The sequence below is a fragment of the Ruditapes philippinarum genome, unplaced genomic scaffold (genome assembly GCF_026571515.1).
Source record: "Ruditapes philippinarum isolate M1 unplaced genomic scaffold, ASM2657151v2 ctg18445_1_1_1_1, whole genome shotgun sequence".
Lineage (NCBI taxonomy): Eukaryota > Metazoa > Mollusca > Bivalvia > Venerida > Veneridae > Ruditapes > Ruditapes philippinarum.
Window position 1 is genome coordinate 117 of NW_026852965.1, and position 16,499 is coordinate 16,615.

A 16,499-nucleotide genomic window follows, 5' to 3' on the forward strand; every position below is an offset into this window, starting at 1 on the left:
GTATGTATGTATGTATGTATGTATGTATGAATGAATGAATGAATGAATGAATGAATGAATGAATGAATGAATGAATGAATGAATGAATGAATGAATGAATGAATGAATGAATGATATATATCTCTGTTATCAATTTAACAAAACTATCATATGTTTACAATTAAAAGATTTTCATAATGTTTAGCTTTATCATCATAGAACAGAAAACTGCACATCGACCTGTAACCTAAATATAATTGATTTAATAATGTACTCATCTTCAATATGTAAACTTATATTTTATAGGATAACGCGTCAAGTGCTTGCAGGGTCTTTCAAATAGATTTGAAAGACCCTGGTGCCTGTAAGGATTTTTGATGATAAGAACAACAACTTTTCCAGGATAAGAAGTGAAATAGCCATTCGCCCCCGCCCCCACCCTTCCCCCCCCACACACACAGAGCAAATAGATATATTCCTTTAAATACAATTTTCAAGAACCATGACCCTATTGAAATTTGATCACAGATAGTATAGTCGGTCCTATTTCCGCATTTACCATCATCCGTGACTGTGTATTCTTTCATTGGAAAGGATTGTGATAATGCCTCCTAGGAGGAAATTATTTTTGAAAAAGAATAACTTAAGTATGTCTACGTGCATTTAATTCAGTTGAAAAATCAAATAAATAAATAGATAAATAAATTTAAATTGCATCTGGCAATCTTCGAAATCGCTGTTTTCTTTCACATTATATACACTTTCTATTAATAGAACCTTTCTCTTTTCTCATTTCCGAAATAACTTTTAAATACAAAAAATTTCTAATGGAATATTGCTGTTTCAAAATTTTTGAAATTCTTAAAATTACAATATATATATTTCCAATATAAGCGTACAATATTTGCTTTTATCATTTGAACTGTTAGACTGGCAATAGGTTCTGTCTAGGCGACCGACACAAACCAAGATCAATTTTACTGTCACAAAACATGTAATTTATGTAGATTCACGGATTTATATTATATAAATCCGTGGTAGATTTGATTATTTTATAAATTATTTCCATTTTAACACCCTTAGCCTACTAGCGACAACTGAATCTACACACGTGATCAGTAAAGACCAGTATAGACCAGTATATACCAAGATCAGACCAGTACAAACCACTATAGACCAGTATAGACCAATATAGACCTGTACAGACCAGTATAGACCAAAACAGGCCAGTTTAAAGCAGTATAGACCAGTACATACCAGTTTAAAACAGTATAGACCAGTACATACCAGTACAGACAGTATGTATACCAGTACAGACTAAAACAGACCAGTATAGACCAAGATCAGACAGTACAACCACATCCGTTCGACAGATCTTCTTCAGATCTTGGGTTGCCTTGTGCCCTGCCCTGTCTTTTTGTTTAGGTCCTCCTGGTCTCCTGGCCTCTGGTCCTTGTTGCTGGTTCATGTGGGGGTTCCGTTCATTGAACGCCGCCTTTCCTTGTTGATCTTGTTTATCATATTTTCCACAGTTTGCTTATCAAGAAATTAATAAATATATATTTTGAAATTTTACCTTAGATGCATAAAGTTTTGGCCAGATAAGGGTATCTGCTATACAAGGATGCTTTTCTAAATATTCAATCGTGAGAAATTAACAAAGTGATAGATGATCAATAACTTTTTCAGCTGTAATCGATTAGGATAATCCATATAGATAAGTTCACGTGTATGCATCATGCATAAGTTACCTAGTTGTCCGCTCTCTCACATATTTTACCGTTTTTGTACACGTTTATTCGTTTGTGATTATGATTATTAGTTTTTAGATTTTAATGAAGGCATTTACAAGAGAATCAGTGTTTTTTTTTTGTTGACAAAATGAAACATTACAAATATACTTAGTCTTAAGAGGGGAGTAATACATTTCACGTTTCTTGCATAGTAACTCTCGAGTTATCGAGAAACTTGCCAATATAATAAGCTAAAATTATCCTTTTATCAGCAATATTTTATTACCATTATAAAATATAACTTTAAATGCATAGTGTACGGGACAGACGCATTTGATTTCCGTGATAGAAGAACAATTTTGAAAATTCAGTGATTTAACTAAATGGATCTATATATATAGTTTCCGTCCATTTTTATTCTTTCGTTCAAGAAAATAAAACAATGGTAAAGGTTTTAGGACCCCAATTGAAGTTACACGGAATGGATTACATCTTTCACATTATTAATAACTGAGAGGTGTTTGATACATTTTAGAAACCTTTCAAAATGATTAATATTTTACTGTCTTTCAGTTTGTTTTTCTTATCACTATTCTTTAAATCTTTAAAATCATGATAATCTTTCAATATATAATTTGTAAAAAATTTGTACCATAATAGGGCATGTATTATTATTATTATTATTATTATTATTATTATTATTATTATTATTATTATATCCCTCACCTTTACATCTACATAAATCTTTCTCACATCTTTAACCTCAAGTACTTCTTAAACCCCGCCCACACCCCCTTACATCTAGGATCATCTCATTCTTTATCGATATAGATTTAAGTGATTGGTGCATTATATAAGTCATTGGTTCTGTCATAACAGGAAATGCATATGCGTTCCCAATTTAAGGTAGAACGCGACACTTTGCGAACTTTCGAGTAGCGTCTTGAAAATTGGCATGCAGAAAGTTGACCATATTTCTGATTTGATTCCGTTGATTTTATTTCAATAGTTTCAGCCAATTTTTGTACACATGACGTCAAAGTTGACCATCAAAGCCCGTTTTTGAACATGCCCGTTTTTGAACATGACGTCGTTGCGTAACCTTGGCAACTGTTACGGGTATTTCAACGTCATTGGCGGACAAAATATCTTAAATCCTACAGCATTCGACGGAAATTATCATTTCCTTTAATTAAAGATCCCGTAACACATTTTTTTCATGGTTTTATTTCATAAATATGATGCTCAAATTAAGATTTGTCAATCTTGTAAGTTCAAATAAGCATTATTTATAAAGATATTACCCAATTTAACATTTTGCGTAAATAAAGGGAGGTAATTAGAAATTTATTTTCTATAAATTCCAAGTCAAATTTTCCAATAAGAAATAAATGCATGTAACTTATTGATTAAATATAATGTGCACAAATATTTGCAGCACACATTTTACATATTCTTGGATGTTTGAAAATTGTTTTATTTGCATAATTATATACATATATAATATTTTGCAAGTGTATGATACATACAGTAACAATATCAATCACAAAACATACAGGATCTTTAAGCTGATATAAAATTTATTGTTTTACGCCGAGAAATGTTTGAAAAATGGAAAGAAAATTGTCAATTTTGTGTAAAATTTGACGTTCAGTTTAGCCGCAATTTTCGGCTTTAACCCTGCCCCCCATGAGCATATTGTGAAAAATGGCCGTTTTCACTGAAAAGCCTCCTGTTACAAGTTCAAACTGCTATGAAACTATGAAAAATGCTTCAATACTAATCAAACTTGGCACAAATGTTGACTGGACCATTGCCTTTGTAACGACATGCACAGTCTTAAATTTCCTGTTACCATGGCAACAAGGGGACATCTCAAAATGTCAAAAATCACTATTTTGCCTCGATTTTTTTCTATCAAAATTTATTTCAAAGTGCTGCAACTTCTCAAGGGATTGGGATAGAGTCAAAGGCTTTTCAGCGTTGGTTACACGTTACATTATGATCGACCTGGGGTCATTTTTAGCCTCTCACAAGTCCAAAATTTTCTTGGCGATGAGGGTGACTCCGCCCCCCTTCAAATACCCCTAACAGAAGGGGGCACATCCCCCTTCTGGCAACCCCCTGATGTATCTTTTGGATGGGGGCGGCGCCGAAAAAGTGCTCAATTTTTTTAGCAACATTTCTCAAACGAAAACATGTGTTTGGGGCCCAAATAGGACATTTTTTCACTATTTGAGGCCTAAAAAAAGGGGGGGGGGTCGAAAGTGCGTTGTTTCGCGTATATATGAGGTAAAGGGTTAACAAAAATGATGAAAAACTTTGGAATCACCAAAAAACTAGTTTTTCCAGGTTAACATGTGGTCTTTCACCTAATTTTGGTGAAAAATTGTTGTTTTGTAACATTTATAATTTTTTTAGTTAACCCTTTCCCCCATGAGCATATTGTGAAAAATGGCCGTTTTCACTGAAAAGCCTCCTGTTACAAGTTCAAACTGCTATGAAACTATGAAAAATGCTTCAATACTAATCAAACTTGGCACAAATGTTGACTGGACCATTGCCTTTGTAACGACATGCACAGTCTTAAATTTCCTGTTACCATGGCAACGAGGGGACATCTCAAAATGTCAAAAATCACTATTTTGCCTCGATTTTTTCCATCAAAATTTATTTCAAAGTGCTGCAACTTCTCAGGGGATTGAGATAGAGTCAAAGGCTTTTCAGCGTTGGTTACACGTTACATTATGATCGACCTGGGGTCATTTTTAGCCTCTCACAAGTCCAAAATTTTCTTGGCGATGAGGGTGACTCCGCCCCCATTCAAACCCCCTAACAGAAGGGGGCACATCCCCCTTCTGGCAACCCCCTGATGTATCTTTTGGAGGGGGGGTGGGGGCGGCGCCGAAAAAGTGCTCAATTTTTTTAGCAACATTTCTCAAACGAAAACATGTGTTTGGGGCCCAAATAGGACATTTTTTCACGTTGTTTCGCGTATATATGAGGTAAAGGGTTAAAGCGACTTATTAAAAAATTCCTGAAATAATTTTTTGATTTTTTTTCTTTAAACGTCCTTTAAAATGTATACTTAGTCAAAATAACTAAAAAAATTAGGGGGTCACCGACTCAAATTTTTCGGTACACGTGATTTTATTTCCCCCACCCCATGAGTAATTTTGTAACGAAATTCGACGTATGCAGATACGTTTGAGACTTCAAAGTGCGGCAATAATGTTCAGCTTATCAGGAAAATTGTTCTAGAGTTTTACGTTTACATATAAAACAACAATATTCCATTGCAAATTCTTAAAATTTGAAATGAGACCTTACGATGAAAAAGCATATTTATATTTAAAATCTTAGCCTGGTATTTAGGCGTTGATATTTTGCTTATTCGCTTAAAATTTAGGCGTTGATATTTTGCTTATTCGCTTAAAATACGCGTCATTTTCCTACGAGCACGTCACAATTTCTGATTGATATATACTCTATTTTTTAACAGAACCCAGGCAAGTAAAGTCTAAATACAGGTACATTTCAATATAACGTGTTACTTGAGCAAAAAGGAACTGCCAGCAGTGTACGAAACTTGCAAGATATGTAACAAAAGTTGTCTAATTAACTATCATGGGCTTGGTCGAAGTACAATATTATCGCATTTCCATTTTGTGACGTTTATGTTCGCTGAAAAAAATGTACCAAAAACAAACGATTATTTTTCTTTTTTTTTTCAAGCATGATGAATAACTTCATAAGGAATCGTGAACAGACGCATGTAAAGAAAATGACGACAGGCGTTCAACGGCAACGCGTACTCTGCGCAAACAAATACACATTGAGAGTTATCATTGCAGTGTAACTTTTTGATATTTTAATACAGTAAGATTAATTAAACTTGAATCGAGAAATAAGCCATAAGGAACAAAAAGCAGCTATATATGTTTATGTAAATTTAGAAATTTACGGAAAATAAAACATAAATTAATACGTAGTCTACAAGAAATTCTGCAAATCTATGCATTTTTGCATTACCCACACTATGAGTGATATACTGTGAGTGATATGTATTTAATTTCACCTATTAAAAACCAGAATTTGAATTTCACTTGGAATCAAAAATTATCGCAACAATTTGACAGAGTATATGCTAAATAATTGGCGAAATATTGACATATCAAAATATACGGTTCATAAATGAAATTTAGTCAATTATATTAGGGTGAAACAACAGTCATGTTTGAAACGTTAGCTCAGTGGGTGTTGGATAACAGATGTAGCACTTTGATTCTACAAGTAATAAACATCTTTAATACAAATTTTCTCGTTTTGGTTATCATTTTAGAACATCATAATGTAAAAAATAACGATTAATTGAGGATTCACCATAAACGCTGTATACAAAACATTACTATCAAATCGGCCTTTGCAAAAATTCATTATTCACTGTAGAGCCAAATTTATGGTAGAATTTATTTTGAACAGGAAAATTTAGAAACAGTACTTTCAACATGAAATAGAATGAAACGCTGTAAATACACGTCTGCGGATGTTTAGCAGAACATATACGCGAACCGGCGGTCCTGAGCTAGATACTGAACCTAGGAGTGTTGCGTTGTAAATCTTTATACAAAATAAAGCTTTTTTCAATATTTATTGTCATTTTTTTGTCTGTACATGCTACGGGCACTGTAGAGGATCTGTCGATGTTTTATATGTTCTGTTCACTGACCATTTAATCAGTATGCAACTGACATGTTAATAAAACCAGGAAATATTACATTTTACTCAAAGTTTTACTATTTAATGTTATTCTGACAAATGTCAGATCAGACTATTATTTTTTCCTCTTGTAGAAAGTGGGTAATTTTGAAGTACATCTTTATTCTCTGTTTTATGTACAAAATCTGTATTTACGATAATAAACAAATCATATTTTGGTAATATCTGACCGTGTAATTAAAAAGAATACGTATTTTAGTAAATACGAACTTCATTCTAAAGTTCCTGCATATTACGAGTGTACGGATCACGGTATATTAGTCATATACGTATTGCATTATATCCCGTACATCTAAGTATTCAGATTTCACTTATTTTAACTGTCTATCTAAAAAATACGGAATACGGTACCCTTTATTGTATCCATATATTTTCCGCAGTGGTCATAATGGCGTAAAATGTCGTTAATAGCGGGATTTTGACACAGGGCGGTCGTTTTAATAACATCAAAATAACAAACGCCCCGTGATAGCGTGACTTTTATCCAAAGGGGTGGGGGAAATAAAGTCACGTGTACCGGAAAAATTGAGTCGGTGACCCCCTAATTTTTTTTAATTATTTTGACTTAGTATACATTTTAAAAGACATTTAAAGAAAAAAATCAAAAATTTATTTCAGGAATTTTTAAATAAGCCGCTTTAAAGCCGAAAAATGCGGCTAGACTGAACGTCAAATTTTACACAAAATTGACAGTAATCTTTCCATTTTTCAAACATTTTTCGGCGTAAAACGATAAATTTTATATCAGCTTAAAGGAAAAAATAATTTCCGTCGAATGCTGTAGAATTTAAGATATTTTGTCCGCAAATGGCGTTGAAATACCCGTAACAGTTGCCAAGGAAACGCAACGACGTCATGTTCAAAAACGGGCATTGATGGTCAACTTTGACGCCGTGTGATAAAAAATTGGCTGAAACTATTGAAATAAAATCAACGGAATTTAATCAGAAATATGGTCAACTTTTTGCATGCCAATTTTCAAGACGCTACTCGAAAGTTCGCAAAGTGTCGCGTTCTACCTTAATTTGTTATCAGGAGAAGTTTAAAGTGCAAGAGGTTAATTACAGCATGTGAAAGGTTAAGTCCATGATTATAATTAAAGGCATATTATGATGCCGTTCTTGGTGAATTAGAAAGAGTTCTTTCTATTTTGATTGCATAATCAGTTTTATGTTAAGCATTATACAAAATACAAAATTTTACCAATTCATGTGAAATATTGAATTCTGCTTTTAAAGCTGGTGCTAGGGAGGAGTGGACGGTAACTTGCACCTCCCAGTAGCCTACGATCCATGAACAGGCTCTATTAAACTGAGCCTGCATCATTTTCAATTTTGCCGTGGTGGACTTTCTTTAGGGATTCTGTTTTCCTCTATTTTGTTGTCGCATCATTTGTGCCGTGTGGCGGCTGTAAAAAGTCTCCACGTACATTTAATCAAAGACGTTATAATTTCGAATCTTGAAGATCGTTCCGCGCATTATTGTTGTGAGTGCACGTTTTTTGGTACCTTTAATTCTTTATATTTTGGTGTTTTTTTTCTAGGATAATTATATTGCTTGCTTTTTAATTCTGTCTTTTGACAGCTTATCTGTGATATGCAGGCTTCATAATCTGGCCCCCTTTCAAAATTCTATTTTATTTAGTTTTGCTTAGGTACATGCATTTACTTGGGGATCATGGAATGGCACTAACTTGTCACATTGAAGACTCCATGATAATCGCCGTACGTATGAACACATCTGCGGATGTTACAAAATTCAAAAAAATTCCAAATCATGTGAAATGTTGAATTCTGCTTAAGCCGGTGCAAGGGGGCGTGGACGGAAAACAGGCTAATTTGTTGGATAAAATGTACTGAATTTTATAATCTTTATATAAAATTACTTGTTATATGTCTTTTTATGTTTATTGAAAGCCTTGTTGCAAATAAGATTATCATTTTTATAAATATCTAATATATATAATTTTAAAAATATCTGAAATAACCAAAATTATTCGATTAAATTAAGTAATGAAGATTGGGTATTTATGAAAAAAGCCCTGCAGATTTTGTTCAATTGTTATCACAGAGCTGAAATTTAAGTCTCTGTTGTTATCAATTAATTAAAACACGGATTTATATTACTGTAATATAAATCAGTGATTAAAACAATACTTTTAGGAGTGTATTCTTTTTGCCATTTAAAAAGGAAACATAATCACACACAACAATTGAATATTTTTTATATAGTTTTGATGTTTCATAGGTAAATCTATATCAATTTTGCAAAAATTAGTTTTTGACTCAATTTCTTAGTTTATTTTCTATAACATCCTAAATTTATGTGATCGTCGATCTCATTATTATTGTGACTTATATGTCATAATACATGTAATATATGGTCCTTGGTTGAAAATAAAAGTTATTCTATTCTATTTCTTTCTATTCTATTTGTTTCTATTCTATTTGTTTCGATATTATTATCAATATATCATATACACATAATTGCTATTGTATGGATCTCCAATGTTGAAAGGTCAATTTATATAGATGGTGTATAGATCTGTGTACAGTACTGTAAAACATCTTGTTTACTTTTCTTTTACTGCAAATGAAATCTTTTTGCTATGAAATAGGACTGTCTTTGTGTGAGACTAATGAATTTCGTCATCAAGATTCAAAGATTTCCATACAAACTAAACATGCATTTAATACTTTAGAACCTAAGGATATTTCCGTGATTTCAATATTTATCGGAAAGTTCACTAACTTTTCGGGTTAAAAACCAGTCCAAATATGGCCACTAATGGAAGAAGAAATGCAAGAGGTATGCAAATGCTTTACTTGTAACATATAAGTCTGGTTTATATGCTGTAAATTACGTTAAAATAAAATTACCTTCTAAATTAAACAAAAGCTGTTATTAAATTGAGCATCCTGCCAGTGTTGCACGTCATTAAATGTTGAAATGCAGTGTTATTCGGATAGTGCAATTTCGACTAACAGCAATTGACAGTTAATTTAGAATGTCGCCAAGTTTGATTTGGTTTGCATCTTTGACTTTAACCAAATTCATTTAGAACAAGTCCTGAATCTACATTTATAATGAATAATTATTAAATCATAGATGAAGAACATACAACCATTTTGTCCCCAGTTTTATAATTTAATTTTGACTTAAAATTTTAAATGAATCATTGAATGGTTGAAGTCTATTTACTTCCATTAATGTCAAATCTATGGTGGCTGATTTGGAATGTTTTGTGTGTCGTGATGTCGCTAGCGACAAGATGAAAAGGCGATAACGATTTAGGTTGCGTTGCAGCTATCGACAATGCAACACACAATGTACCAAATCAGCCACCATACAAACCCCTCACGGGAATGTAGACGTAACTCTAGACTTCAGAGGCAGCTATGAGATACAAGGGAATCTGGGAACCAGTCCCTAGCTCTGTTTGAATAGACCTCTTGGTTCTTTTACATGCCTAATGTTTAGCACTGATACATGGAAGGATTACCTGGATTTCTGACAAGTACACCTCTAAGTAGGTGGGAAATACTGAAAATGTCTCTGAAAAATCCAAAGGGTGTCACCCAGGATCGAACCCGGGACCACAGGAGTGATAGTCAGTGGTCTAACCAACTGAGCTATCGCGCCACCTATCGTGTTGAAGTGTCTTAGTCAATTTTTTTGAGATTCTAGCTATTTTATTTTGTCTCTATCAGACAGAGTTAATTATATTGGACAACAAAGACAATACTGATTTTTCAGATAATTCCCGAGCTGGTTTCGAGAAGCGAGAGAAAAGACGTCAAATACGAGCTTTACAAGAAGCTATTGACAGGCATTCGACTGAGGATGTACAGGAAATAGTTCAGGATGAGTTTGATGTTGACTTCCAATACCGCAGTCAGACAGCCTTACAGCTTGCAGTCAAGGAGGGATGTTATGATATTTGTAAGATATTGATACAGAAAGGAGCTAATGTAAATATGGCTGATGCTGAACAGAACAATCTATTAAATATGGCTGCATGGAGAGGTAATAGCTGGAATTAACTAGAAAATGTGTCACTTTGTTTATAATCTGCAATATGTTTCTGTTCAAACATTTTTGTCTTGGTTAAATTTCACCAGCCTATATCTGCCAAAAGCCTATATCTAACCCTAACCCTAACCCTTGACAATATCGTGCTGAAATTTGCTTTCTGCAAAATAAAATATGTATTAATTAACAATGTGAGGTTTTTCAATTTTGTATTGTAAGTTCATGGATTTTGCAGTAAGGCTGCAACAATTTAGATAATCATACAATAAAGATAACCTTCTGTATGGTTCAATTTTGATTATAACCTACTTTATTAAAAAACGTTTGATTTGAATATCTGCATTACACTTTAAATAATGATTTAGAAGTTATTTCAAAATTGATTTCGATGACTTCCTAAAAATTATTTTGCTGTTGGATAAAGTGCTTGTAATTGTATGGTTAATGTTTGCTTTGAATAATAAGTAATTGATAATAAATGACTAGAGGCAGTTTCAATACATTTAAATAAAGTCTAAAACTGCATGTCCAGTGTCTATTCTAGGATTCGAAAAACAGGGGGGATTTTATCGAAAAGTGAGAATTTATTATATTTGTTGATCGTTTTCCTTCTTTCTCTATGTAAAATTTTCCCCCTGCTTTTAATTTTAATCAGTTAATAAACAATTAATAACAAATTGTAATTCAGATCTAATGATCGGATGCAGTGCATTCAGATATATCATAAGTGTTACAATGTTTTATTTATTGAATGATGAACTGAATTTTTCTAAAAATGCCTATCACTTTTTATTTTAGGACATTTAGAAATAGCAGAACTACTGATTGAAAATGGTGCTGATATAGATGATCAAAACATTAATGGATATACCGCAATACACACTTGTGCTTCACAAGGTCAAACAGATGTTCTACAGGTATTGTAGAGAAGGTTGTTACCATTGTTTCTTGGTGTTTATGTGCTCAAATGGTTTTTGTCCAGAGAATCATACAGTTGATAATTTCTGTCTCATTCACTGTACTGACCATTTTTGATAGCTTCTTTATTTATAGACAAATATCTTATTGTATAAGATTTGTTTCAGTAGATTTTGCTAAGTTTGTATGTCCACTCTATGAACCTTAACTGTTGAGTGGACTTTCAGAATTAATGGGCCAGAGTCTTTGAGACAAAAAAATACATTTAATTTTTCTTTTAAGTTGCCTTTGTCAAAGCAATATAGAAGAAGGAAAACCATAGTTTTTTTTTTCACCAGCTTTTTATACATTTTAGTAAATGACCTGTCTGACTGTCCACTCATTTGTACAAGGTTAAGTTATGATGGCAAGTTGGATATATCTTAAGTTCTAACCATATCAAGTAATCTCCCTTTGATGCACCTTTTGTCATTTATAATGCCCACCCTGATCATAGCTCCTATATTAGTACCACTAGGTTAATATCCACAATAGTATTTACTAAACAGTACAACGGCCATAATACTAATAAGGTAACATACCATTATAGTATTTACTTTTTAAACATTTTCTCCTTGATTTTCTTGTGTTTAATTTTATATATGTGGTTATATTTTATAGTTGATTATTTCTCAATTTCATCAAGTAGCATAAAATTATGTTTAATGAAAACTTAAATCAAAATCTTTTAAGTTATTCTGTTGTTATTTTTCTCTCCAGCTTTTGATATCATCAAATGCAGATTTAGATTTAAATAACAGAAATAGCCAGACAGCTTTACATGTGGCCGTGAGAGAGAGAAATTCAGAAATAGTTCAGTTACTTTTACTAGGAGGATGTAAGATGGACAAGATAGATGATAAGAGAAAGACGCCACTCATGTATGCTGCCGAGTTTGGCTTTAATGATGTTGTGCAAATTCTTATAAATGGAGGTACAAACCATTCTTTTCAACTGAAGTTTGTTAGACCTTTGTGTTTTATTGTCATTTCTTGCAGAAAGATTTCAAAAAGTCATCAATATTTTTGTACAATATAAAGCTATATTATACGATTGTTTGTACTCTGTAGTATATCCTTATTTCAAAAAGCCATTGATATTGATGTACAATACAAATCTATATTATTCGATTTTTGTACTCTGTAAAAGTATTTTGATCTTGCCAAAGTGGATTTTGCCAAGTCAAGATTGCACAAGATGGTAATTGCCCATTGTGATCAGACTCATCACAATTCATAATAGACAGTTTAAAGTGCTTATCATTGTTGTTTGATAAGACATTTGATTATAGTGATTTGCACTCAGTTTTAGACCTTTCCCATTAGAACGCCTTAGAATATTAAAATAACAATTGAAAGGTCCAACTTCTTATAATATGTAATACAATTTTGATATAACAGGTGCTAGTATTAATGTTCAGGACAAGATAGGAAGTACAGCATTGTTCCTAGCAGTACAGAATGGACATCTTAATGTTGTACAAACATTGGCTAAAGCAGGAGCCAATGTTAACCTTCCAGTAACTAAAGGTGCAACACCACTCTTAGGTAACATGTATAAATTTTTTGTAATGTTAGATAATAACTAAGTTTGTCGAGCATTTATAACCTTGGTAGAATTTGTTTAATCTAGAATGCTAAATCTTAGAATTTCTAGACATTTCTGCCTCCAAATCAATAGATTTTAGATGGGATATTTGGTCACATTTGTGTTGATCCTGTCTGTACAACTTTAATCTTGGTGGAATGACCTTAAACAATTATTTTATAAGCTAGAGCCGTTTAACATGCATGTGTAAATTTATTAGTATATTTCACATTTAACTGCTCTAAATCATTCTGTCTTATGATACATTTTGTAAGGCTTGTTCTAATATATAATTCTATGAGTGAAAAAGCATAATTTTGACATTTCTGTTTTGCCCTTCTTATTTACATAGAGGAAAATGTCAATAATCTTTGTTATTTTTTATAACAAATGATCTAATTATAGAAGTAGCTGTACCAAAGTGTAGAACACTCAATGAGCAGCATCTAAACAGTTCAGTCAGTATTGAAGTATTGATAGAGGATATTTGTTTGTTTTGCATGTAAGATTGAAGTATATTTCACTAAGTGAACACCAGATGTAATATTTTCACGAGAGGCATAGCCATGAGTAAAGATGAAATAGCTGGTGTTTATGAATGCAATATATTTCAATTCTATATGTAAAACAAATAAATTTTCTTTTTATTTCATACTTTTTAAGTGACTTTTTACTGATTTTTCCGTGTAACGTCGCCCATTCTCCTTCATCACATCATGAAGTCACATCATCAATTTTGAAATATACATGTAGTTCTGTTTAATTCCGCTAACAGTGAAATTATATTTCATAAATTTACTAGTGTTTTATCAGAATATAATCATCTGATATATTACAGTAAAACACAGGAAAGCATGAAATAATATTATATTATGAATGATTTTAGAGAGTATAAGCCAGGATCATACAGATATTGCTGTTTATCTGATTGATGTTAAATGTGATGTCAACCAAACTGACAGACTTCATCAAGCTCCCATACACTCTGCTGTTGCTAAAGGTAAAATACTAGCATCTACAGTACAGTCATACAGCCTTCAATATAAAATTCATGACTGTGTTGTTTTGTTATCAGTGTGTCACTTTCAATTGTTCAAATTATATCCAGAATATTTGTTCTAATTGTCAAAAAATGACCTAAAATTTAAAAGCGTTGCAATGTCGCACAGAGCATAACACAAACATATGCTTTTTAGTGTATTTCTGGGTATATTTCTTAATAATCTTTTGTATATATTTCTGTTTTAGGTGCCCAAGTTGATCTATGTGTGAAATTAAGCTTTTATATTTTTAGGCTTATGAACCTCAGTGGAGTTCCTTTGATATAAATATGATATATATTAAAAATGTAGGTGCCAGTATAGAGACTGGTCATACTGTTTTGATATTTATGCTGGCGCCTGGCTCTGTACTGGTGGCATACACAAGCCATCATCATTTCTTGTACTTGAAGGCTTACATTTACACAGGCACAATACAAATGTACATTGTACTTCTATGTTTACTAATTTTTACAGTGTCACAGTTTTTCCAAGAGGAGTCGGCACAAGCTATTTTTCTTGTAAAGAAACTGGTGGAGGCTGGTTGTGACCTGAATGTAGCAAACGCTGAAGGAGCGAGACCACTGTATCAGTGTGCATGTGGGGGAAGTTTTGGTAAGTGAAATTTCATAGCTTACTTCTATTTAATTCAAGTTTCATGTATTAAAGTTTAAGTATGGACATGCAATATGTCAAAATACTTCAAATATCTCATTGATTTTCCTGACCAATTGATACTATATTATATTCATATATATTGAGCTGGTCAGTGTGATAAAAAATGTACCTATTGTTTAATCAGATGCCTTGATAAGTTAACATAGACCTATAAAACAATTATTTAAAAAAAATATGTTTTTGCTAGATTTACATTAAGGTATAGTCACCATTGGAAATACATATAGGTGACTACCTCCAAAAGAGTGTTAGTAATTTCAATTTTTAGAGGAGAGATCTTTCTAGAGGAAACAGTTAGTTCTTAAAAAAGCAAGTTGTATTATGAGACCTCAGTTTTTGAATTACCTCGGAAAGACTGAAATTTTTGTTGGAGAAGAATGGGCTAAAAATTGTGATCATGGTATTTTAACCCATAACTGCATGAGCATTTTGTGAAAAATGGCTGTTTTCATTGAAAAGCCTCTTGAACACAAGTTCAAATTGCTATGAAACTATAAAAGATGCTTCAATATTCACCAAACTTGGCACAAATGTTGACTGGACCATTGCCTTTGTAATTGCATGCTCAATCTTAAATTTCCTGTTACCATGGCAATGAGGAGACATCTTAAACCTTCCAAAAATCACTATTTTGCGTTGATGTTTACTATCAAAAACTTATTTCAAAGAGCTGCAACTTCTCAATAGATTGAGATAGCGTCAAAGGCCATCCAGCATGGTTACACGTTATCTTCTGATTGACCAGAGACCAATTTTAGTTTTTCACCAGTCCAAAATCTTCTTGGTGATCCTTCAAACCCCTAAGCAGAAGGGGGCAGATCCCCCACTGGCACCTTGTGATGTATCTTTTTAATATGGGACAGCACCGAAAAAAGGTGTCATTTTTTTAAACAACTTTCTCAAACGAAAACAAGTGTTTGGGGTCTAAATAGGAATTTTTCACTTGTGGGGAGGGGCGATGAAAACGTGTGAAAAGATGTCTACATTGTATATGAAGTAATGGGTTAAGTCAGTGTTACAACTAAGCCCCTTTAAGACAGTAGTATGTAGGTGTTCTTTTATTAGAAATGGTTTGCTTTTCAGAAATGGTGCAGTATCTGTTAAGTAAAGGAGTTGACTTGACAGTAAAAACAAAAACAGGGGACACAATTCTGCATGGAGGTGTACATAGTAACAAACCTGAGATAGTGAAAGCTCTGATAGAGGCTGGTACGATTGTTATGATCAGTGAATAAAAACATGTTTTAACTATTGCCCTTAAATTAGATTAGAAGTATATACTTCATGTTTTTTGAGACACAGATATACATGTATTATCATTTTTTTTTATCAAATTTTGAAAGAATTAATAGATAAAACCCTATTTAAACTTTTATCTGATTTTAAATTCCATATGATTTTATTAAAGTGTTTGCAAATGGATGTTGTCTGTTTCTAGAGATGGTGACAAATTTTGTGATGTAACACTGTTTTAATACTTAATTGAGCTAAAACAGGATCTTTTTTTTCACTCTTTACTGTCTGAAGACTACCAGAGTTAATGACATACATCTGCTTCCAGCATTGTCTGGCCAATTTGCTTATGTATATACTTTTAACAGACTTTATACTTTAACTCCTTTAAAATTCCAAATTAAAAGCGAAGCATGTCCATTTTATAAAAATTGTTTAAGGGTTAAGGAAATTTTATAATGCATATTTGTATATTGTTCAA

The 16,499-nt window shown here is 32.5% G+C and overlaps 1 protein-coding gene across 1 annotated transcript; it reads left to right on the forward strand.

The window, feature by feature from the left end:
* Nucleotides 1–9,226: 9,226 nt before the first annotated feature.
* LOC132729434 (ankyrin repeat and KH domain-containing protein 1-like) lies at nt 9,227–15,994 on the forward strand (the record flags this gene model as incomplete). Its single annotated transcript, XM_060715204.1, has 8 exons — nt 9,227–9,299; nt 10,248–10,517; nt 11,322–11,440; nt 12,201–12,414; nt 12,881–13,027; nt 13,954–14,067; nt 14,585–14,722; nt 15,869–15,994. Coding segments are annotated over exons 1-8 (1,159 nt in total), but the record flags the coding sequence as incomplete, so codon positions are not given.
* Between the last annotated feature and the right edge of the window lie 505 nt (nt 15,995–16,499).